The sequence below is a fragment of the Lethenteron reissneri genome, chromosome 13 (genome assembly GCF_015708825.2).
Source record: "Lethenteron reissneri isolate LAM-NWPU_2019-01 chromosome 13, ASM1570882v1, whole genome shotgun sequence".
NCBI classification, from domain to species: Eukaryota; Metazoa; Chordata; class Hyperoartia; order Petromyzontiformes; family Petromyzontidae; genus Lethenteron; species Lethenteron reissneri.
The window spans coordinates 6,102,276-6,124,431 of record NC_083791.1 but is presented as its reverse complement, the minus strand read 5'-3'; the positions used below and the strand labels follow the sequence as shown (position 1 = coordinate 6,124,431).

General features: G+C 43.7%; 2 protein-coding genes across 2 annotated transcripts in view; one reads left to right on the top strand and one right to left on the bottom strand.

The window, feature by feature from the left end:
• UBE4A (ubiquitination factor E4A) overlaps nt 1-6,787 on the bottom strand; it is a 34,443-nt gene extending 27,656 nt beyond the window's left edge. The window contains 5 exon segments of the mRNA XM_061550931.1: nt 455-604; nt 1,198-1,310; nt 2,468-2,650; nt 4,201-4,398; nt 6,669-6,787. Of these exon segments, the coding sequence (XP_061406915.1) occupies nt 455-604; nt 1,198-1,310; nt 2,468-2,650; nt 4,201-4,321 (567 nt within the window). The 5' untranslated portion in view covers nt 4,322-4,398; nt 6,669-6,787.
• Nucleotides 6,788-7,076: 289 nt separating this feature from the next.
• On the top strand, nt 7,077-17,382 carry PSMC4 (proteasome 26S subunit, ATPase 4). The gene is made up of 11 exons (XM_061550932.1): nt 7,077-7,224; nt 8,371-8,472; nt 8,584-8,770; nt 9,461-9,607; nt 10,447-10,556; nt 11,241-11,334; nt 12,245-12,412; nt 13,140-13,216; nt 14,388-14,556; nt 15,584-15,639; nt 16,879-17,382. The coding sequence occupies exons 1-11, from the start codon at nt 7,186-7,188 to the stop codon at nt 16,990-16,992; spliced, it is 1,263 nt and encodes a 420-aa protein (XP_061406916.1). The 5' UTR covers nt 7,077-7,185; the 3' UTR covers nt 16,993-17,382.
• The last annotated feature ends 4,774 nt before the right edge of the window (nt 17,383-22,156 follow it).

Below are 22,156 nucleotides of genomic sequence, written 5' to 3'. Positions count from 1 at the left end.
TTCGCAGATCATTTGTGCAACGTGCTGTGCCTATTGTACAATCATATTAAGTCCGAATATACTATTATGCTGCAATACAGTACAATGCAGCTGTTATTGTAATTGTGGAAAAAAATTCAAGGCACACAAGCAAGATATTCTGTAATTTCATCAGTAAAAGGTTATTGGCATAGACATCTGCTAACAGCCCAACTTAAATGTTTTGTTTTAGCATTATAATACACTTATTTACCCACTCAGGTCTCAAGACTCTTAATGAGGGTCCAGTATTTGGATGTTTGGCCAATTCTAACCAATAAGCGGACTGGCACGTGGGATGTGAACCTGGAGTTCGCGAAGAGGACCGACACACACACACACAGCCGGGGATATTGCTCATAGCTCTGCACGGACCGATTCAAGAATCAGTCGCTGTACTGCCACCTCGCGCGTTCACGAATGTGAGGACGGGCACCTCAATCTTGGCGCGCCGGTAGCAGGCGAGGAGATAGTGCAGCACGCTGTGCTCCCCAGCGTCACGTTCCGCTGAAAAATTGGCCTGGCCGGCGGTCATGGAAACCACATGTCTGTCCGGATCCACCAGCAAAAGGCGCGTGAACAACGCCTGCAGCCACACAGACACATGCGCACCGTCCGTATTAACCCAAGAAACATGATATACTATTTAATTAGCACACATACATACACATAGATCCACAGCCCTTCATCAAACCTGCGATGGACTGCAGGGGGTGGTTTAACCATCCTTCACCATGATGGCATAAGAAATGTACAGCACTTTTAAATAAACTCCGTTTCATTTGAATCGTGAAAGTGCATGACGTGTGAATATACAAACAATGCAAAAATTACCATTTAAAACGTAACATATACTCCATATTCAAAGACACATGCAGACATCTTCATTTTTTCCAAACACATTATCCATTCCAGAGCAGACCAAGCACTGACTGATGCATGAGCGCACTATGCCAATGCTAAATTGTTGATTAAAAAATCCAAGTCACGAGCACTGGGGCACTCAGAGTAAATGTGCCACACAAAACAAGTAAAAGCATCGCATTGTAAGCACTCATTTGTATTCACGTACCAACAATGCGCCTGTGAGATATTAAAACGAAGCAATCTGCTGGAAATACGGAAACCGTTTCCGTTGTCCGTCAGAAGGCTGCTCTACAATTGCATGCGACCACTTACCTGCTCCAAGTTGTCCATATCGAGCCAATCTTGTGCGTCTGGCTGCGCAACTGTCTCCTGCAGATAAACGCAGCATGGTGGGATCCCATTGCTGTTCCGAGTGCTGGGTTCACCTGTACACGCACAAACATATAAATATCCCTTCATGGAGGCCTTTAAGACTAAGTGCTGTTAGCCACTATGAAGGATGCGTTGGGGCGGTGGTATGGCTAGCACAACACCCTCAATCCTGATGTTTCTCCACACTGCATCAGAAATCAAACTCAGGTTGCCGATTTTGTAGCGCAGTGCACTAACCACTGTGCCACTGTTCCCCACACAGGTATCTGCACAACTACACACATGTATGCTGTATAATGTTTTTGGAAACATTTGATTTTCGCATTGAATTTAGTATTTTAGAAATATTTGGGCCAAGTCCTGTTGAAAAAAAACACAAGCTGGAGATGTTCAATCATGAACAGATATAACCTAACACCATAAATATTGCACAACATACACAGTAAATAAATATTATTTATGACCAGGTCAGTGACCAGTAAGACAACAGTACATTTGTGCAAGGGACGCACAGGGTATAAATACAATGTGATATCAAACAGCAGTGTGGAAAAAAGACAAACTATATGGCCCATAAAGCAGAAGCTTTTTGTTTCTGCATCCAAAGCAAAAAAAGGCAAAATTCCAAAACACTGCAAAATATTTTGATTTAAAGCTTTCGTGACTGCAGGGATTCATATTCTTGGTTCTTTCGGTAAAGTCACGTAGAAGGGAAATAATAAAAATATAAACAATAAAATTATCACGACGTCTCGACTGCAACACAAGCAATCATCACACCTGATGATGATTGCTTGTGTTGCAGATAATTTTTTTGTTTCATATTTTTATTATTTTATGTTTTCCCTTCTATGTGACTTTACCCAAAGAACCAAGAATATTGCAAAATACATTCAGAAATTTGTATTTTCTATTGAGGATTTACATAGTGCCCTTTCCAGGGCATTGCAAAGACTACAGTCATTTCTGAACTGAAGGCAAACAAATTCAACCAAACAAAACTCAATTAACTTTTCATCGCTTGACAAAGCAAAAAATGTAATTTTGGAGCACAGAAAGCCACGCTGAAGTCGGTCGACTCGGCGAATCCCTCCAAACGTTACACCCAATGCCACCGGCACACTTACGCAGGTTACTAGCAATGAGCAAAATCAATCTTTGACCCCTGCTTGTCGCGGGGCAACGTGCGGCGGGCGCTGCTTTGACTCACTGCTGTCGAGCGTGATGAGGAAGACGCGCTGGATCATGTGGTTGAGGTTGAGGTGCACACAGGTCTCTTGCTGGTTGCGGAAGTCCCGCTTGCACGCCTCCACCGAGTCCTCAGTCTCCTCGTCGGCGCTCTCTGACCTGCTGCTGCTGCTGCTCTCCGTGAAACCCTCTGTGGGGCTCTCATCTGTTTTACGAGGCGCAAGTCGTTACTTGCCGTCCACATGTACAGCAGACTGGTGTGCAATTTAAAAAGTGAAAACGTGTGGTCCTGCTATCATGCATAAGAAAATATCGATATAATCAGTGGCTAATGTGTACGACACAAGAGTGGCTTTCCTGGATAAGTGAATTACAATTTATTCTATTACTTAAATAGTATTACCACTTACGTGTCCCTCCACATCGAAATATATAAAAGGGAAATTTGTGAATATGTGTGTCTGTTCGAAATGTTTAGCATACTTCCCGACATGCAACAAACTTGAAATTTGGCATGTGGGCAGTTTCCAGACTGTACACAATGCCAAAACAATATACTTTTGTATTTTGTGGGGGGGCGCAATAATGGATATATTTTGCACGGCAAGTGAGCAGTGACGTCAAATCTGTGATGCATGCGGCAGCGTTACGCAATGTGCCTGCTGACGTCACGCATCCCCCCCCCACCCTCCGCGTAGGCCGTCTATTAATCCAAGACAAGAATCCAAGTCTCGGGCGAAGCCGGGTAGTAAAGCTAGTTAATAATAAAAGTACATTTTACACTTTCGCTCAACCAAAAAGACCTTCCAGGAATACATAATGTGTGATAGATTGGAAGTGTAAAGAAACTTTTGTTTTTAATATGGAGGGACAGGCATATGAAGGAGATATAGTGCCTGGTTATTTATTGTTATTCATTCTCCACAATGATATTATATTGTGCCATGTAGAATGTTATGTTATATAACTGATTTTTTTGTTTAGTTTGTTGTCCTTCCATCGCACCTCCAAATAACAGTTGGCTACGTACAGTGCAAAAAAAAGTTCAACATACATACGTGTGCTGGCCGAAGAACTCTGAGACCAATACACATGGATTTGAGAAAAAGAGGTATCATGTAAAAGCTTATATGTATTTTACAATAAGGTCTAGATTTTAATCAAATAAGATGTTTCATACAATAATTTGCCTTATTTAATCCGGTGCTATATACCGTTATACTGTTTGTAATAATAGCTTGGCATGTGATGTCAGCTCCAGTCTCATTTTTTAAGTATACAAAGTATTGGCATATGGTGTTGGTTGGGAGAGGGTGGAGAATGCAGGGGGGCATGGGATGTAGGGCCAAGGGGAGACATGGAATCTCAATGGGTTTTCCCACTATATATTTGCATACACTGGTGAGTGTTGAGGATCAGATGAAGTGTCATGTCACTCCTTCTGCAGGATGAGCATTATACAGCACTCATCTCAAATGGCAATCCTGAGTTGATAAATAGATCTCCACTTGTCTATGACAGGACTCATTTTATTCAGATGCGATCACATCCTGCTCACACAGTGACAAGTGGAATACTAACCCCAGCTTATAGGGATTTATACATCACCAACCAGGATTTAAATTCAGGACCTTGAGATCATTTTCTCAGTGTTCCACCAAATCGTCATGCCCTCCATCAAATACAGCTACTTTAAGGAGCAAAAACCTAGGGGGAGAAAATGCTGATAATTAAGAGTTCCTCGTCCACACTCACCCTCAATCTTGTCACCATGCTGTTGGCCCTGTTTGGCTGAAAAGCGCTCTGCATCAGCCACTGATCCAAAGAGCGCTGCGAATGGGTTGGTCGAGATGTTGTTATTCTCACGGTCGTTCATCTCTACTAATCCGACAGTTTGGAGTCCGCGGAATCAGCAGTTCTCTTCTGGCCAGGCCAAGCCAAGCCTATCTGTTGCTGTAACCACCACACAGAAAAAAACATGCAATCAATGGGTTTCCAATATAAATATTTGTTCAAATCAGTTGGATAAAGGGTATATCGCTTTTAAAACTAACCAAGTGAAGAATAAAACACATTTTTACATCTCCACAGTGTTATCAAGTAACGACTTCTCTAGGAAATCTGAAGACTTGAGGAAGTTTATACTTTTGGATGTTTGGACAAAATCACTTGTTAAGAGGAAAACAAAGTACCTAGAGAAAACTCACAAATACGAGGATATAAAAATGTCCACATAGATGGCATGTCCCTTTCTGTATTGCTATCTCCAGACGAAAGGGTTGCTAAGTCTCAGACATGTGTATGATCCACTGACCATTACCTCCAAAGCACTGAACCAGAGATGTGCGCTATCATCCAGCAGTGGAGAGAATATGGCTGGAGATGGTGATGGGTAAAACATGTTTATTTAATCGCAAGTGGCGTAATTTTACCTGTTCATTAGTCACCATGTAAATGGTATAAAATAATTACTCATCAATGTGCAACATATGTAATGGCAATCAGGGTGTTGTGAAAAGTATTTATTAACCATACAAATAGTTAGCATTTCCTCATGACGGGTATTAAAGAATGGACTCCACTGCACGTCTATCTTTCCACTTCTCATTCAGTCAATTTGCATGCGATTGTAAAACAAACAAGCAAAACATACGTGTTGGCTGGCTGATGAATAACAGCCCATGCTTGATGCTGCCTGCACCAGTCGGTGCCCCATCATTAGCATAAACTGGACTTTACTCAAGACGAATTTATCATCAGTCACGATCAATCATCAAATGCTGGATAAAGGCCTCCAGACGCCACCACCATCCCTCATGGTTCTGCGATGCAATATCCCTGCAGCGCCTGCACAATAGTTAATGTCATCGCTCCATCTCTGTCGTGGTAACTCTCGCAGGCAGTCGCCCTCCTACAACTGGCAGAGGAGCGACGCTCACAAGAACGAGCAGAAGGCAGGGCAGCGAAAACGCAGCAAAAGTTGGCACAGTGGCGAGCACTGGTGGTGTATCTGCCAGTCATCCCATAACACCTGGGGGTCTATCCCGCGAACTCTTGCCAGCGAGCCTTCAAAACATCAATGTGCACCTAACAAGGGTTATCATCACTTCGGTGGTGAAACAGCGGTTGTTCTTGTTACTTTGGCTGCCAGCTGACATTTCTATTATCTCACATACATTTGGACCATAGACGAATTTAGTGTTTCAAGTAATCTACTGGAATTTCAAAATGTGCAGATTCCCTCACTGGAGTGCCGGTGAGTTTGGTAATCATTTCATTTGACGCAAGGCTCGTGAGAATGTTATCATGTCTCACTTTCACTTCGCTATATTCTATTCTACGTGGCACGATCAACCACACACCCACATCCTATGTCAAATTGTCATTCACAGCCCCCGTGTTTGAAAATCTACCGCTAAAGGGCTTCCTCTCCACGCGGTGTAGATGGGGGATGTTGTTTACTTGACCATATACTTGTCCATGCCGGTCAGTGAGGGTTGTGTATTGGTGAATGGCCCTCTCTCCCTCGGGTTCGGGACAGGTTAAGACAGAATGCGCCACCAACCCACGATAGCCGTGACTGTCACAGATATATAGAAATCCAAACTCGTGGCAGTGCGCTAACAGCTGCGCCACCGCTCTCTCAATCTCTCTCGCTGTGTAAAACCATATTTTGTTTTGCGTTTGACAATGACCGTGAGATCGAAACGTCGAGCTCTTGCCGTCGTCTTCAGTGGCAGGGGGAAACCCCGACGAATATAATGAACGCTATGAGGCAACACTGCCTCCCGTTCACCAGTGAGCCCACGTTCAGCCATTGAAGCCAGCACCGCCAGGCACCACAACAACAAAAACAACCACAACGAGCGGCTAACCAACACGTAACCAACCCGCCCCGTGGCACTTAACGCGACATTAACGTAACAGCGCCGAGGGGTAATTCATGAACCAAACGGCGAGTTAATTCAACGTTAAAACGTTTTATTTATTTCTTATCCAGAGGTCGCACGCGAAACACCTCGGCCTTGTGTAGCCCCCTACAATAGCCTGGCGAAAGCGCCGCGGGGAGAGGAGGCGAGAGGGGGTGGGGGGGGTACTGATTTTATATATAAATAAAATTAAACAATTAACAGCCGCTACTTGGCGTTGTGTATTGTGTTGTTTGTTGTCTTAGCGTCGTGCTGTTTAACCGCCCGTCAGCGCGAACGAAGGCGACTCGTTACCGTGAGGAGAAGAAGTCTACACACGGCGCAGCGCCCGGACGCCTCCTCTGCCGAGTCTGGAAGATGTCCACCGAAACGGGCGGAAGACCGCGCGCTTCCGTGTTCGGTGGTGATCTTCCGGTTTCGGTGGAGATCTTCCGTTTTTGGTAGATATCTTCCGTGTTCGGTGGGAATCTTCCATTTTCGGTGGTGATCTTCCGTGTTCGGTGGAGATCTTCCGTGTTCGGTGGAGATCTTCCGTGTTCTGTGGTGATCTTCCGTGTTCGGTGGTGATCTTCCGTGTTCGGTGGAGATCTTCCGTTTTCGGTGGAGATCTTCCGTTTTCGGTGGTGATCTTCCGTGTTCGGTGGTGATCTTCCGTGTTCGGTGCCACCACCGGTGGCAGAAGACGCACCCTGAATAAAACGCACAGCCGTCTTCCGGCAGAATCTTCCAAACGCCTCTCTTCCGCCACCGGTGGCAGGACGAGCAGACCAATAAAACGAACGCCCACGTGACTTCGCCAGACACCTCAGCAATGGACGAGAGCGGCCCTGTGGTGGTGGAGAAAGTCCAGGTAAAACTGAGCTCGTTGAGCTCTCGAGAAACATCAACAGCGCCGTGCGAGCGTCGCTTGCGGGCGAGCTAACGCTGTCGGTGACACACAGCGCGAGGCCGCGCTCTGCGCACTCTCACCGCGTTTTAATAAGTGCCAAGTCATACGGTAGGCCGCTACGGAGCCTTACGTTTTTCCTAGCGACCCCGCCTGCCGGACTTGGCCGCTGTCCCCGCGGCAGGCGCGATTACCGCCCGGCCCTCGGGGCTCAGTCTTGTAATGGCTTCATACTCTTAGGTTTTTTCGGTAAAGTCACGTAGGTAAAATTAAATAATATAAATATATTATTTCTATTAAATAAATATTTATATCATTCAAAATAAAAGAAATAATTATACAAAATTAAAAATAATAGAAAAAAATATTTCCATATAGATAAACTATTATTTATATTATTAAAATAATAGAAATTAAAAAAAATTCCTATTAAATAAAAGATTATTATTTCTTTTTACCTATGTGACTTTACCGAAAAAACCTAAGAGTATGAATCCTTGCAGTCACGAAAGCTTCAAATCTAGACTTGTAATGGCTTCTTTCTACCGATCCGTGTTGTATCACATACACTCTTGTATCTCATTGACTGCTTCTTGTTTGTAATAAATATGATTTAGATGTATAAGGCGCCCTACAGCAATGCGTTTCACACCGTGGCGAGCGCACTTGAACGCCCAGCTCGGACCTCAAAGCACAACACAAAAGCTCTTTTTCAGAGCCACCACTTAACGCATGGCCATGTTTGTTTGTTTTAGTACGGAGTAAGAATGATGGCTTAAATCAAAATTGTCTTGTGGTTGTGGTTTGACTTTTTTATGGTGGTTGTGACCCTTAGCTGTGTTGAGTCATGGTGTGATGTATTTAAGTTATAGGTGTTTTTGCATTGCTTTCGTATACAATGTTATGGTGTATGATATTGCTGTATTTTACAGTGGCTTATAATGGATTAGATAGTTATTTTCGTTTTTTAATGCTGTTTGCTAGGTATCCTGTTTCTTCAGTGTGCTTGTGGTATTAATCCTGTTATATAATGCAGGCCTCTACTGCAGTTGAATTGTGTTGTTTGATGTCTCTTTACTTTCTGTTTGATGTGATGTATGTTTATATCAGGAGGAGCTCCTGACCGTGGTGCCTGACAGCAGGCCCCAGACAAGTCTGTCTTTCCTGGCACCTGAGCCTGATGATCTGGAAGATCTCTACTCCAAGTTCAAGGTATCAAGGCCGTTCCTAAAGCAGGGAGGGGGGGTGTATTATTTGTGTCAATTCCTAATAGATTTGTTAGCTCTGGCTAAAAATGCACATCCTTCTTTGTGCCCGTTGCAGAAGCTTCAGCGGGAGCTGGAATTCCTTGAGGTGCAGGAGGAATACATCAAGGATGAGCAGAAGAACCTCAAGAAGGAGTACCTGCACGCGCAGGAGGAGGTCAAACGAATCCAGAGCATCCCCCTCGTCATCGGGCAGTTCTTGGAAGCCGTTGATCAGAACACTGGCATCGTTGGCTCCACCACTGGTTGGTGTTGCGCACAATATCGTTTAAGAACCTGTGTCTAATGTGATCTTATTAATGGCAACGCTGTATTAACTGGTATTTAAGAGCTTGCATCTTGATTCCCTCCCTCACTTGATGCAGCAAATCTGGCTGTGACGGTCCCACCTGATGACGGAGACTTGTGTTGCCTCCGAAACGTCGTGATTTTATTGTTTTATTCTTATTAATTTTAATTTCATTTTTTACCTACGTGACTTTACCGAAAGAACTAAGAGTATGAACGCTGTATTCATTTGGCACATTTAACATTTGTAAGCTATGGATTTATGAAAGTAAAATAATTGTAATTTATCCAGGAAAGCCTCAATCACCCTCACAACTTTTTTCAGGAGGGTTCCTGCAGTTGGTTGTTTGGCAAATGTTGTCAATGAGTGTTTTACTTTAACTACTCAACTGATGTACCTGGCAAAATATATACACCTGAAGGTCTGGACAGATGGGTTCGTAACCCGTTTGCTGTACTGGCACCTTCTGACCACCTCAGAGCCAAGCGGGTTTGGTTGTTTCACAAATCAACATTTTACACCAACCTTCGCCTCCTAAGTACCATATCGCAGCGTGTGCCACCACGTCCAGCGTAAGTTGACCCTCTGGATTCACCTGCTTGAGATGTCGTGGCTAACGGAACCCACTGCTGTTTTCGCCATGCAGGATCTAACTACTATGTGCGTATTTTGAGCACCATCGACCGCGAGCTGCTGAAGCCCAGTGCCTCGGTGGCACTGCATAAGCACAGCAATGCACTGGTGGACGTGCTTCCCCCGGAGGCCGACAGCAGCATCACTATGCTCACCGCAGGTACTTTGGTTCTTGCAGCTGTGTGTCGACGACAAGAACAGCAGCACCTAGCACCCTGATGTTCCGCCATGCTTCTCGTGGCGAATATAACACGGAACGGATTTGTGGCTGGCCACTAACTGTTCTGAAAAAGATTAAACGGAGGGGGGGGTGAGTAGTGACAGCTTGTATGTTTTATCTTTCATCGGAGACATTGCAAGAAGAATGTAACACGGTCCAGACTTGACAATTATGGCATGAACATTTTCAGTATATTTATGTTGCCCATTATCACAGGCAAACTAGTGACCAAAATTATAATTGTGACCAAAATTATAATTGTATACAGAGCAAATCAGTCTTCCTGTGGGAGAGATGTATGCATGTAACTTGAAGGGATATTTTCATCCATGAACCAGGGCAGAAATGTTTACCATTTAAGTAAGGTAGCAACACTATTGTAGGACCAATTTATCTTTATGGCTAATAAGAGTGAATTATTTTATAACCCACTAATTTCAAATGGCTACCATGTAATACATTTTATTTGGCCGGAAATCAATTCAGAACCGCTATAGTTACGTCGCCACAAGCGTAACCAACAAGTGAAATATTTGGTCTGGACCCGTTTGATATTTGTTAACGGTATCCATAATAATACTTCCAAACAATACAAACCGTGTGAGTGATTAGCACAATTTTCAAATGTGTGCTTGTCAGCACCTACGGTGGGTGGCCATCCAAAGTTAGCTGGGTTATGTGCTCGACTCGTCACAATCTTGTGAGCTATGCCAACAGAAATAGGCACCGGGAAAAGAAATGGTCTTACTCAGGACCGAACGCCTTTGTACGTTTGGCAGATCAAAAGCCGGACGTGACGTACGTGGACATCGGAGGGATGGACATCCAGAAGCAGGAAGTCCGTGAGGCTGTGGAGTTGCCACTCACACACTTTGACCTCTACAAGCAGGTGTCTCTCTCACAGAGCTGCTACCCTCTGTAGAGCACTTACACTTTTCTGCTGTACAACTAAACTATACCAGGGTCGTTCCAGGCCAGTCCGGCTTCACTCAGGAGCCGTCAGGTTATTTGTTTGGTGAGTGCTGCATTTGTTTCTGTTTACTAATTGCTACTTAAGGAGCATTTTTGCATGTGGGAGGAAACCGGATTTCCTGGAGAAAATCCAACACGGACGAGGGGAAAGCATTCTTCAAAGATTGGCACAGCCGGGTTTACAATTCCACTCCTTGTACAATCACATATGGCTACCTTGCAGCCGAGCGGGTTTTTAACGTTTACAAATCCGTTTTAATATGTATGTGGAACTTCTTTCGCGTTGTACTTAGCCGACCGTGCTAATAAACCAACACTTGCCACCAAGAACCCTTGGTTGCAGGCATGTGCCAGCATTCTGGCACTCTACAACTGTTGAACAGCTTACTCGTTGCAAATAACAGATTGTTTTTCATTTGTTACATTATAAGCAAAGTATTGATAAATGTAATACATTGACTTCTTAATTTTCCACATCTGACTTGATTACGTAATAACATTGAAACCTTAAGCCACTTAAGGCATGTGTGGATTTTACTTGTGTAAATTGTTATGAATCCCAATGCAGAGTGTTTCTCACAGAGTTGTGTTGTCTACCCAGATCGGGATTGACCCCCCTCGAGGAGTGCTGATGTACGGACCGCCTGGCTGTGGCAAAACAATGCTGGCGAAGGCCGTAGCTCACCACACTACAGGTAAGCAACCCATTCCGGCCCATTTAAGCAAGCCTTCATCGGTACTAATTTCAAGAGAGTCCTGCAAAGAGATATTAGCTGATTTATATTTGTGAGTGCTATGTGTTGGGAAACGAGAGTTACTGGAGGAAACTCACAAAAAAAACCTCTATAAACACGCAAATATTAAGCAACAACACCCAGTGGCAGATACGTTCAGGCAGTTAATTGTCATTGCCATCCCCTGGCCAACCCAGACATGAAGCCTACAATCCCTAGTATGCCCTGTTATTCTCTCATCCAAGGACTATCCAGACTTAACCCTTCTTAATTTCCAAAATCGAAACAGATTGGGCACATGGTCATTTGCAAGTAAACATGTGCAGCTCCATACTAAAGACATAACCTCAACATTGCTCATTAACTGTTTAATTGAACACCACGGGCCAAATTCCATCGTGATAAAACTCCATAATATAGGTCTTCTTGAGTTAGATCGCATAAGTGGAAATGTGTCGTTAACCTGCCACTACCCGACACAGCCGACCAGTAAGGTTTGTGACGTAAAGAAAACGTGGCCAATTCGTTACTAGTACAGCATGCCCCGGTGTGCTGCAGAGCAAATCCACAACATTTACAATCTGAGTAAGACTTTTTGCTCGTGATAAAACTGCAGAAATGCATGGCTTTGGTAAGCTGCTCGATCATTGTTGGCAATGGAGACATCGGCACGTCATCGCTAGACAGCTGACGAAAACTGAACATGCGTCGAGATGACACAATCTGGCGTGGTGGTTTCTTGGTACAGAGCAACGTTTAATTTGTCCGTGCATCGTTTACGTCTGTGGTCCTGGTGTGCGTTGGAGCACATCGCGTGATTTTTGTTACTTGCGGGCATTTATGGTTTAAATCTGCTCCTGGCCGTGTGCAGCGGCCTTCATCCGCGTCGTGGGCTCCGAGTTCGTGCAGAAGTACCTGGGCGAGGGCCCACGCATGGTGCGTGACGTCTTCCGTCTGGCCAAGGAGAACGCCCCGGCCATCATCTTCATCGATGAGATTGACGCCATCGCCACTAAGCGATTTGACGCGCAGACTGGAGGTGGGCATTGTTGCCCAAACCGGCGACACGCATACAGTTTAGAACAATTGGGGCCGAGTCTACAATGCATCAAATGATCGTATCACAACGTCGAATTACGTCGAGTCATCTTAAATCACGAATGCACCAAGTATATAGCTACATATCCAAATGTAATTGCACAATAGGATTTGTTTCGTCCATTAAAATTGTGTAGGTGCTAGATGTCACTGGGCAACTCGGGTCAGAGAGCTGAGCTGCTGGCACTGCTGAGATCCTAGTTTCAAGTACCGGTAGTCCCGTCACCAATGACAACCCAGATAACCATCCCGTTAAATGAGGTTCTGCACAGAAGCTAGCTAAATTGCAGCTCTGATAATTAAAACATATTAGGTTTCTTATCCCGTGGTGAACATTTCCCGTCTAGTGTGTGAACTAGAGGTCACTTAAAGGGATGTGCTGATATCTGCTTATCGTCGCCATCCTCTTACACGAAGAGTTGCACTGCTGCGCAAGATCTGAATGCAAGAGCTAAAATGGAAACCTGGTGACATGACACCAATGGTACAATCATTTGTACAAATTGTTGAAAATAAGAACATTGTAAAAGTTAACAAATAATTGTAAATGCCATTAAACACATCTGCATTACACAGACATGACATTCCCATCCTGTATTGTTTTGCCGAGATTGTTTACACGCATGCGCCTTGTGGATGTATGCCATTGTCGTCCACTTTGTCTGCAGCTGACAGAGAGGTGCAGCGCATTCTGCTCGAGCTTCTAAATCAGATGGACGGCTTTGATCAAACTGTCAATGTGAAGGTGAGCATGACCTTGGCACTTACTACAATTGAGAAGTGGAGATGGTTCACCAATTGCGGTTGATAAACACGTTCCTTCGGAGTGGGCAGGTAGGAACTTGGTTGGACAGCGCATTCGTGCGATCCGTGTCACGCGGTGCGTCACGTGGTGCTGAGCCCGCCCGAAGCGCTCTATGAATTACAAATCGAGGGCGTGGCTATGCACGACAGACGGACAGACTAATAATCCCTGGTGGGCAGTGTGGAACTGTTGTTCCTACCTGTATTATTGACATTTGTAAGTCGCATTTCATCCGTAGATCCCAATATACCCCCGTGTATGGAAAGCAAGAAATAAATAGCCGGGGTAAATGCCCATGAATAGGGGATGAAAGCCAATTGAAAGAGTTGAGTTTTAAAAACAGACTTAAATGTCTAAAAACTCTTATTAGCAGAGACAAAGTGCTCCAAAATCGGGGAGCTGTACTAGCAAATGGCTGATCACCCAAGAAAATGAGCCTTGACCTCGGAGTACTTAGGAGGAGGCGATCCGAAGATTTCGGGGAGTTTGTTGGCGTGTAAAAATGGATGGATTTCTGCAAATATTACTCTTTGGTTTTTTCGGTGAAGTCACGTAGGAAATAAATAAATAATGTGAGCAACTACTTTCTTTATTTAGTTTAAATTTTTTATTTTGGTTCATTTAATTTTTTTTAATTTTAGCTACATGTCACAGCAAAATTACTGTATCAAGTAATTTTGCTGTGACGGTTCCACCTGAAGACGGAGGCTGGTGTTGCCTCCGAAACGTCGTGATTTAATTTATTTGTTTTCTTTTTTAAGCTACGTGACTTTACCGAAAAACCAAAGAGTATGGATCCTTGCAGTCACGAAAACTTCAAATCTAGAATTCTGCAAATATTGTTGGTGGAGATTCCCAATTTGACATATGTAGGCTTTCGCGACCAATATCATTCATAATGAAGGTGTTTTTGGGTTAGATCGCGTGAGTATAAATGTGTCGTTAACCCGGCCACCACCCGACAGCCAACCAGTAAGATTTGCCACGTAAACAAAATGTGCCAATTAGTTACTCCTTGAGCCCACCGGTATGTTTGGAGAGTAAATCCACAACATTAACAATTTGAGTACGACGTTTGAGATTCCCAATATTTAATTTGTTTTTGTGTCAGGTGATCATGGCGACGAACCGTGCGGACACCCTGGACCCGGCGCTGCTGCGTCCAGGCCGGCTTGACCGCAAGATCGAGTTTCCCATGCCGGACCGCCGGCAGAAACGCCTCATCTTCTCCACCGTCACCGCCAAGATGAACCTCTCCGAGGAGGTCGACCTGGAGGATTGTATCCTTCTGCTGTTCATCTATCGTGGGATTGTACTCGAGGGCTCATGATTTGTCAAGCAGCCCAGACTTGATAATTGGTTTTTTACCCTTCTATCTGGCAACAAAACTGACACCTTTTTACAAGGAGTCATGTTTGCATAGACCACAATACCTGCAGTCATAATGCAAACAAAAAACATAACTGATAATGTGCACTGTCCTTGAAGTTGATTGGTCCACACCCGAAACAGCTTTCCTTAGAGCCTAGTCTCACATGGGTTGGACCAGATGACGCCAATAGGCTCTAAGGAAAGCTGTCTCGGGTGTGGACCAATCAACTTCAAGGACAGTGCACATTATCAGAGTTATGTTTTTTGTTTGCATTATGACTGCAGGTATTGCGGTCTATGCAAACATGACTCCTTGCAAAAAGGTGTCAGTTTTGTTGCCAGATAGAAGGGTAAAAAAACAATTATAATATTTTTACTGGCAAATGAGGTTCCAATGATGCGGCCCAGACTTGTGATGTTAAAATAAGTTCATTACGTCACGCTTTCCATGATTCGTTCCTCTTCGCAAGTATAGAATTGGCATTACGGCAGCCGACGTGTAGTGTTTCAGGGCAAAATGCATTTCAATATTTGTGAATAATTCTAGTTTTCAAAATAGTAAGGCCCTAACAGCAATAGAGCTTTAAAGTATAGTTTGGTTCATATTGGATCATCTTTACAAGAGTTATAGTGGCCCCGTCATAACAGATTAAGCGTTTGTTAGAAAGTGGGGCAACATATTCTTGGTTCTTTCGGTAAAGTCACGTAGAAGGGAAATAATAAAATAATATTGATATATTTTTTAATATCAACATTATTTAATTATTTCCCTTCTACGTGATTTTACCGAAAGAACCAAGAATATTAATCCCTGCAGTCACGAAAGCTTTAAATCAAGATTTAGTGGGGCAACAGTTGACACTTAATGACGGATAATACAAATGAAAGATGGTCTACAGCATTTTATGTCGGCTACCTTAACGAATCATCGTTCAGATGTTGCAAGGCCAGACAAGATCTCTGGAGCCGACATCAACTCCATCTGCCAGGAGGTGAGGACTTTCATTACGCCTATGACCCAAATCTCCAATCATTTTGCCCAATTCTGTCACGTCTTCTCTATAGTGCTTGGATAGTAAACCGCTATGCATAAAACTGGTGTCATATACCATGGGCCATTGTGGGCAGTAGAGGGCAGTGCAGCAAACTCCCATTTTACTCTTTGGCTCTTTCGGTAAAGTCGCGTAGGGGAAAAAAAATAGAATAAAAATAGAAATCAAATTCAATCACGACGTTTCAGAAGCAACACACGCTTCTGTCATCAGGTGGGACAACCACAGTAAGAAACAAAAAATTACTGTAGTGGGCAAAGAGCTGTTTGTAACGAGCGATTATATAAGGTAAGAGGGGTGGAGGAGCCAGGGAGGAGAGATGCAGGGACGGGGGGGGGTGGAGTAGGGGGAGTGAAGCTGCTGTTGAGACACGGCTGGTGAGACTGCATGTCTTGTGTTCCCATTTCTATGCTCCCTGCTTTTACGAACTCGCATTGACCAGTATTGTTAAATCACGCGATCTACACGGTGTGGGGAGGCCCTCTTTCAGCAGTGGATTGACAAAAAGGATGGTGTATGAGGGCTAATGTGTACATTAAGGACAACCCAATATTGCATTTGTAATAAAGTGACAAAGCGATTGTCAGAGTGGTGGGGTGAAGGGGTGACATGATTACCCTCGGGTAGTGAATCGGTTGAACTGTACCAATTACAGTCTCATGATATGATTGCATGTATTTAGACACTAAATACAAGTTGTTGCATGGAAACAATGGAAGTGCATTTTGTGAAACAGCAGTGTGTATAGTCAAGTCAAAGTGATTTCCTGCGCAAAACAGCATTAAGGTGGTGCGCTTCCATCCCTGCGCCACGGAGGTTATTCCTCTTCTATAGCTGGTGTGAATGTCCATAGGACATCCACTGTTGACCTTGCCCACAGAGTGGTACTCATTTTTTAATGACCCATGAGGTATGATGGGCTGAGTTGACCCCCGACAAGGATTTGAACTCGCAACCTACTGATTGCGAGCCGTTCATTCTACCGCTGATCCACCTGGCCTGCGGTCCTGTACCTGTACAAGTGTGCTAAAATGTGGGGCCCATTCTACCAACGAGCCACTTGGCCTGTGTTGAATGCATGTTGAACTTCTTTTGCACCGTACGTAGAAAAACTGTGCTCATCGGGAGGTGTTGCAGTATCTGTATAAGTGCTGAGATGCGATCGCTTGTGCTGTGCAGGCCGGCATGCTCGCAGTGCGGGAGAACCGATACATCGTCTTGGCCAAGGACTTTGAGAAGGCGTACAAGAACAACATCAAGAAGGATGAACAAGAGCACGAGTTCTACAAATAATCCAGCACAGGGAGATTTCTCACACGACGACCCTCACGTGGTCATTCACAACACAGATTTCACACTTTTGTTTTGCCTTCGTGTCTAACGGACGTCGTAGACACAGGAGAATAACCACGTTGAGTTGTTTGCAGCAGGATTGATGTATTGACAGTACATTATAACGGTGACTTGCACGTGAAACGTTAACAGTCTGAGCTTCTGAAGAACTTTACTGGCTTCTTGTGAGCACAATTTATTGTCATCGTAGAGGCTACAAAGATTGTTGGCCGGCTAGTAACACCATGAAACCACATGCTGACTTTTTAACAAGTCATTTATAGAACCAAGGTTAAAGAACACGATTATCTGTTTTTTTGCTTTATAATAAATGAAGTTAATTGTGGAAAACTACTTGTCCGCATTTATTATTGGAGTAGTTTGTCAGTAGGAGTGCAGCACAACTTGTATGCCCAAATTCATATTTTATTGAACAAGCTTGAATGTTTGGTTTTTTAGGTAAAGTCACGTAGGTTTAAAAATAAAACAATTTAAATCACGACGTTTCGGAGGCAACACAAGCCACCGTTACAGCAAAATTACTGTATCAAGCAAAATTACTGTATCAAGTAATTTTGCTGTGACTTCCACCTGAAGACGGAGGCTTGTCTTGCCTCCGAAACGTGATTTAATTTATTTGTTTTCTTTCTTAACCTACGTGACTTTACCGAAAAATCCAAAGAGCATGGATCCTTGCAGTCACGAAAGCTTCATATCTAGAAGCTTGAATGTTGCCTGGGCCAGGGGTTCCCAACCTCTGTGGTCTGCGAGGCTGTGGGGAAGGATGCCTCTGGCGAGATGTTGACTACCTCGCCTGATATAACAGGAGGTTGTGGGTTCGATCCTGACCCTGATGCCTGTGTTTTTGGAGTTTGTATGTCTCTCCCCGTGGTCGTGTGGAATTTTCTCTGGGTCCTCTGGGTTTCACCTTCCACTTTTCGAATCAACATGCGTGTTGAGTACAGGTAGTCCCCGACTTACAATATTTCGATCTTACGATGGCGATACAACAAAATTGTAAAATATTTAACATTTCGCGCGGCAGGCAAACGCAGCAGCGTACGAGTTACGATTCTGTAAGTTGGGACGCTGCCGGAATGTTCTGTACGCATCTCCTGCCTTGTGTGATGATGCCTCTCACTCTCACCAGCGGTCGACGGAGTGAAGTTGTCTTGGTGTTCAATGCATGTTAAAAGTTTTTATAGCAGATAGGATTGTTTCCTGAATTTTTTTTCTGAAATTGCAGTTCATATAGGTAGGCTAAGAATGCACCTTGTTTTTTTACTTTAAATTTTACTGTGCAATACAGTATTGTAATTAATAAATACATAAATATCGTTTATACAGTACGGTACTGTAAATTGCTCTGTTTTGCTAAATTATCACCATTCTTCTTGGTTCTTTCGGTAAAGTCACGTAGAAGGGAAGTAATACAATAATACAAATAAAACATAACAATTCTCACGACGTTTCGGCCACAATGCAAGCAGCCGTCCTCAGGTGAAAACCAGGTCTGTCGAGGCGACAGCGTCTGAATGCTGTTGCCTCGACAGACCTGGTTTTCACCTGAGGACGGCTGCTTGCATTGTGGCCGAAACGTCGTGAGAATTGTTTTATTATGTTTTATTTTTATTATTGTATTACTTCCCTTCTACGTGACTTTACCGAAAGAACCAAGAAGATGAATCCCTGCAGTCACGAAAGCTTTAAATCGAAATTTATCACCATTCTTTAAGACTCATGGGTAGGCGAGGCCATTTTCGACTTACGATATTTTCGACTTACGATGGGGTCGTCGTAACGCATCTCCATCGTAAGTCGAGGATTACCTGTATTTGGCTGCTAGATATTTCCCCATGATAAGCCACTTTGTTGAGCTATCATTTGTGGCCAGGTGGCCTCTGAAAAAGCTGTTTAACTCGGTGAGACTTGCCTGGCAACATGACATAGTTTCGTTTTAAGTGCTCTGCAGAACTGTTTCACACACTACGATTTAGAGCAGTCTTAATTTATTGTAAAGTTATGGTGAAATTGTTATCGCTTAACGTGGCGCTTTTCAGGGACGCATCTCCCGTCCTTCCATTAGCACGGTTGGCTACGTGCAGTGTGAAAGAAGTTCAACATACCGTGTTTGAACGAGGAATTGCTGGATGTGATTATTGCACGGTGGTCCGTACAAAACCTGAGGGTTGCCAGGGAGTGGCCAGTGGATCCAAAACCGTTGAGAACCACTGGCCTCGGTAATTTGCTCTCGTACGTATGTTGAACTTCTTTCGCACCATACATAGCCAATCGTTCTGGCAATGGTAATAGACAACTTTGTTTTGATTCCGGGCCACAGCTAACTATATAAGTGGTGAGTGATATTAGAATATGTATACTGGAGGAAGCTTATGAGCTATGAAGCTCCTTTTCGCATACTCTTTCGTTCTTTCGGTAAAGTCACGTTGGTATAAAATAAATAAAATCACCAAGTTTCGATTGCAACACAAGCAATCATCAGGTGGGAAAACCACAGCAAGACATTTTTTTGCTGAAGTGGGAGAGAGAGTTGCCGTGGTAAGAGGTTATATAGGTAAGAAAGGGGGAGGAGCAAGGGGGGAGAGGTGGGGGTGGGGGCGTGGGGTAGGGGGAGGGCGAGCGCTGCGTGGTGTAGTAGTACCCGGCAGATATGATAGACGACAACCAATACAAAGCAGCTAGGGTTTTACCTTCATAATCAACGTTTTTGGGTTTAGATCGCGTTATTTATAAATGTGTCGTAACCCTCCACCACCCGACACGGCCAATCAGTAAAAAAGTCACGTTGACAAAAGACAAATAGTTCACTGCTTGAGCCCACCGGTGTGTTGAAGCATGAAACCACAACATTTACAATTTGAGTACGATGTTTCGCTGGTAATTGCATCCAGCATCATCGGGCAATTCGCCAGAATGGTGAGGCTCTGGTTAATAACATCCTTCCAATGATTGCTCAATTTGTATCCATATCGGTTGAAGTTATGTCTATGTTTATATATCTGGATGGCTTCATGAACAAACCTTTGATATAAAATCCTCGGCATTGTGCTTACTCGGTGTTGAGTCGGCACTCCTCCCCCATTCCCCCTAACCCACACCCCCATCCTCTCTTTCTCTCCTCCCTGGCTCCCCCCTCTCTTATATATAGCCTCTTGTTACCAGCAGCCTCCTCTTGCCCGCTTCAGGAATTGTTTATTGCTGTGGTTCCACCTGATGAGGGGCACTTGTGTTGCGCCCGAAACGTCGTGATTTAATTTATTTTATATTTTCTACCCACGTGACTTTACCGAAAGAACTGAAGAGTATGGATCCCTGCAGTCACGAAAACTTCACATCTAGAAAGAAACCTTTGAAAGTAGCCCGAAGGTTTGCAGAGTACGTTGGTCTCGGGAAAAAAAACAATATCATGCGAGCCCACAGATGGATACAAATTGAGCAATCATTGGAAGGATGTTATTAACCAGGTAACACCCTAACTGCTTTGTATTGGTTGTCGTCTATCATATCTGCTGTGTAACAGGTCCCTGCGGGGTGGGCTGGTAGGAACGAATAACCAAAGAATATAAACATAATGTATTATTACACTTGTTTAGCCAGGAAAGCCTCACTGAGTGTAAAGGTTTTTGTAGGGTCCTGCCAAGTGTTTGCAGTAGGGGGCGATGTTGCTACACCTAATCGGACGATACGAAGGGAGAGTTTGAGGCCTAGTTCTAGGCTTTAGGCCTAGCTGTAGGCTTTAGGCCGCTGTGAGTTAATTTTTAATTTAAATGTTTTAATTATTAATGTAAAAGCTTTAAATGTAAATGTTTCTATTTAAAAACATCAGGGAATGTAACATTGTTAAACATTAACTCCCTTTCACACACGCGGGGGTACGATACGAAGGGAGAGTTTGAGGCCTAGTTCTAGGCTTTAGGTCTAGCTGTAGGCTTTAGGCTGCTGTGAGTTAATTTTTAATTTAAATGTTTTAATTAAAAACTATCTCAGGGAATGAGTTAATTTTTTATTTAAATGTTTTAATTAAAAACTATCTCAGGGAATTAAAAAAAACTATCTCAGGGAATTATAAGGGAATGTTACACTTGTTTAGCCAGGAAAGCCTCACTGAGTCTAAAGGTTTTTGTAGGGTCCTGCCAAGTGTTTGCAGTAGGGGGAGATGTTGCTAAACCTAATCGGACATCGGACAGACGGATGGACGGACGGACGGACGATATAATCTATTGTAGGCTGGTTCACTTCGTTCCTACCAGTACTACTACACCGTAACACCATGCAGTACTTGCCCTCCCCCTACCACACACCCACACCCCTCCCTCTCCCACCTTGCTCCTCCCCCTTTCTGACCGATATATCCTGTTACCACGGCAACTCTCTCCCCCACTGATGATGATTGCTTGTGTTGCAATCGAAACGTCGTGATTTAATTTATTTTATATTTTCTACCCACGTGACTTTATCCAAAGAAACCAAAGAGTATGGATGCCTGCAGTCACGAAAACTTCAAATCTCTTTTTCACAGCTGCCCAGTAGAAGTAGGTCAGAACGTTACAACAAACAATAGAAAAACACGACAAGAGTGGAAAGATAAGCAAGTAATATAAAAATATATACGAACAAAAGTACTCTATTTTTTATCTGACCTGGTAAAGACCACTGTCCTATTAGCTTATATTTCAGAAGCGACCTGGCCATGAATGATAGCTCAACGAAGTGGCTCATGTAGCAATTTATAGCAGCAAAATAAACTTGCTCCTTCGGCCTGCCTCTTCAACCAGCACTCATTAAAGTGTTGAAGTATGGTTAACCCCTATGACCGGCACGGCATGAGGAGGCTTTCATCCAGCATTGGATTGGAAAATTGCTGTAAATTACACGCAAAAAAACCTTTACGGTTATGTGAATCGGTCCTCTTTATTTTTACACGCTTTCTATTAACTCACTCTGTCTGTTGTTGATGTTGTCGTTGTATACTCAAATCTTGTAACTCAATTTTAACCCACTTCCCAATGTGGTATCGACTGCAAACTTGGTATACTTATGTCATACTGATGACAATACTATATTCTATCATGAAAATACTTTTTTGAGATATTTTTATTACACG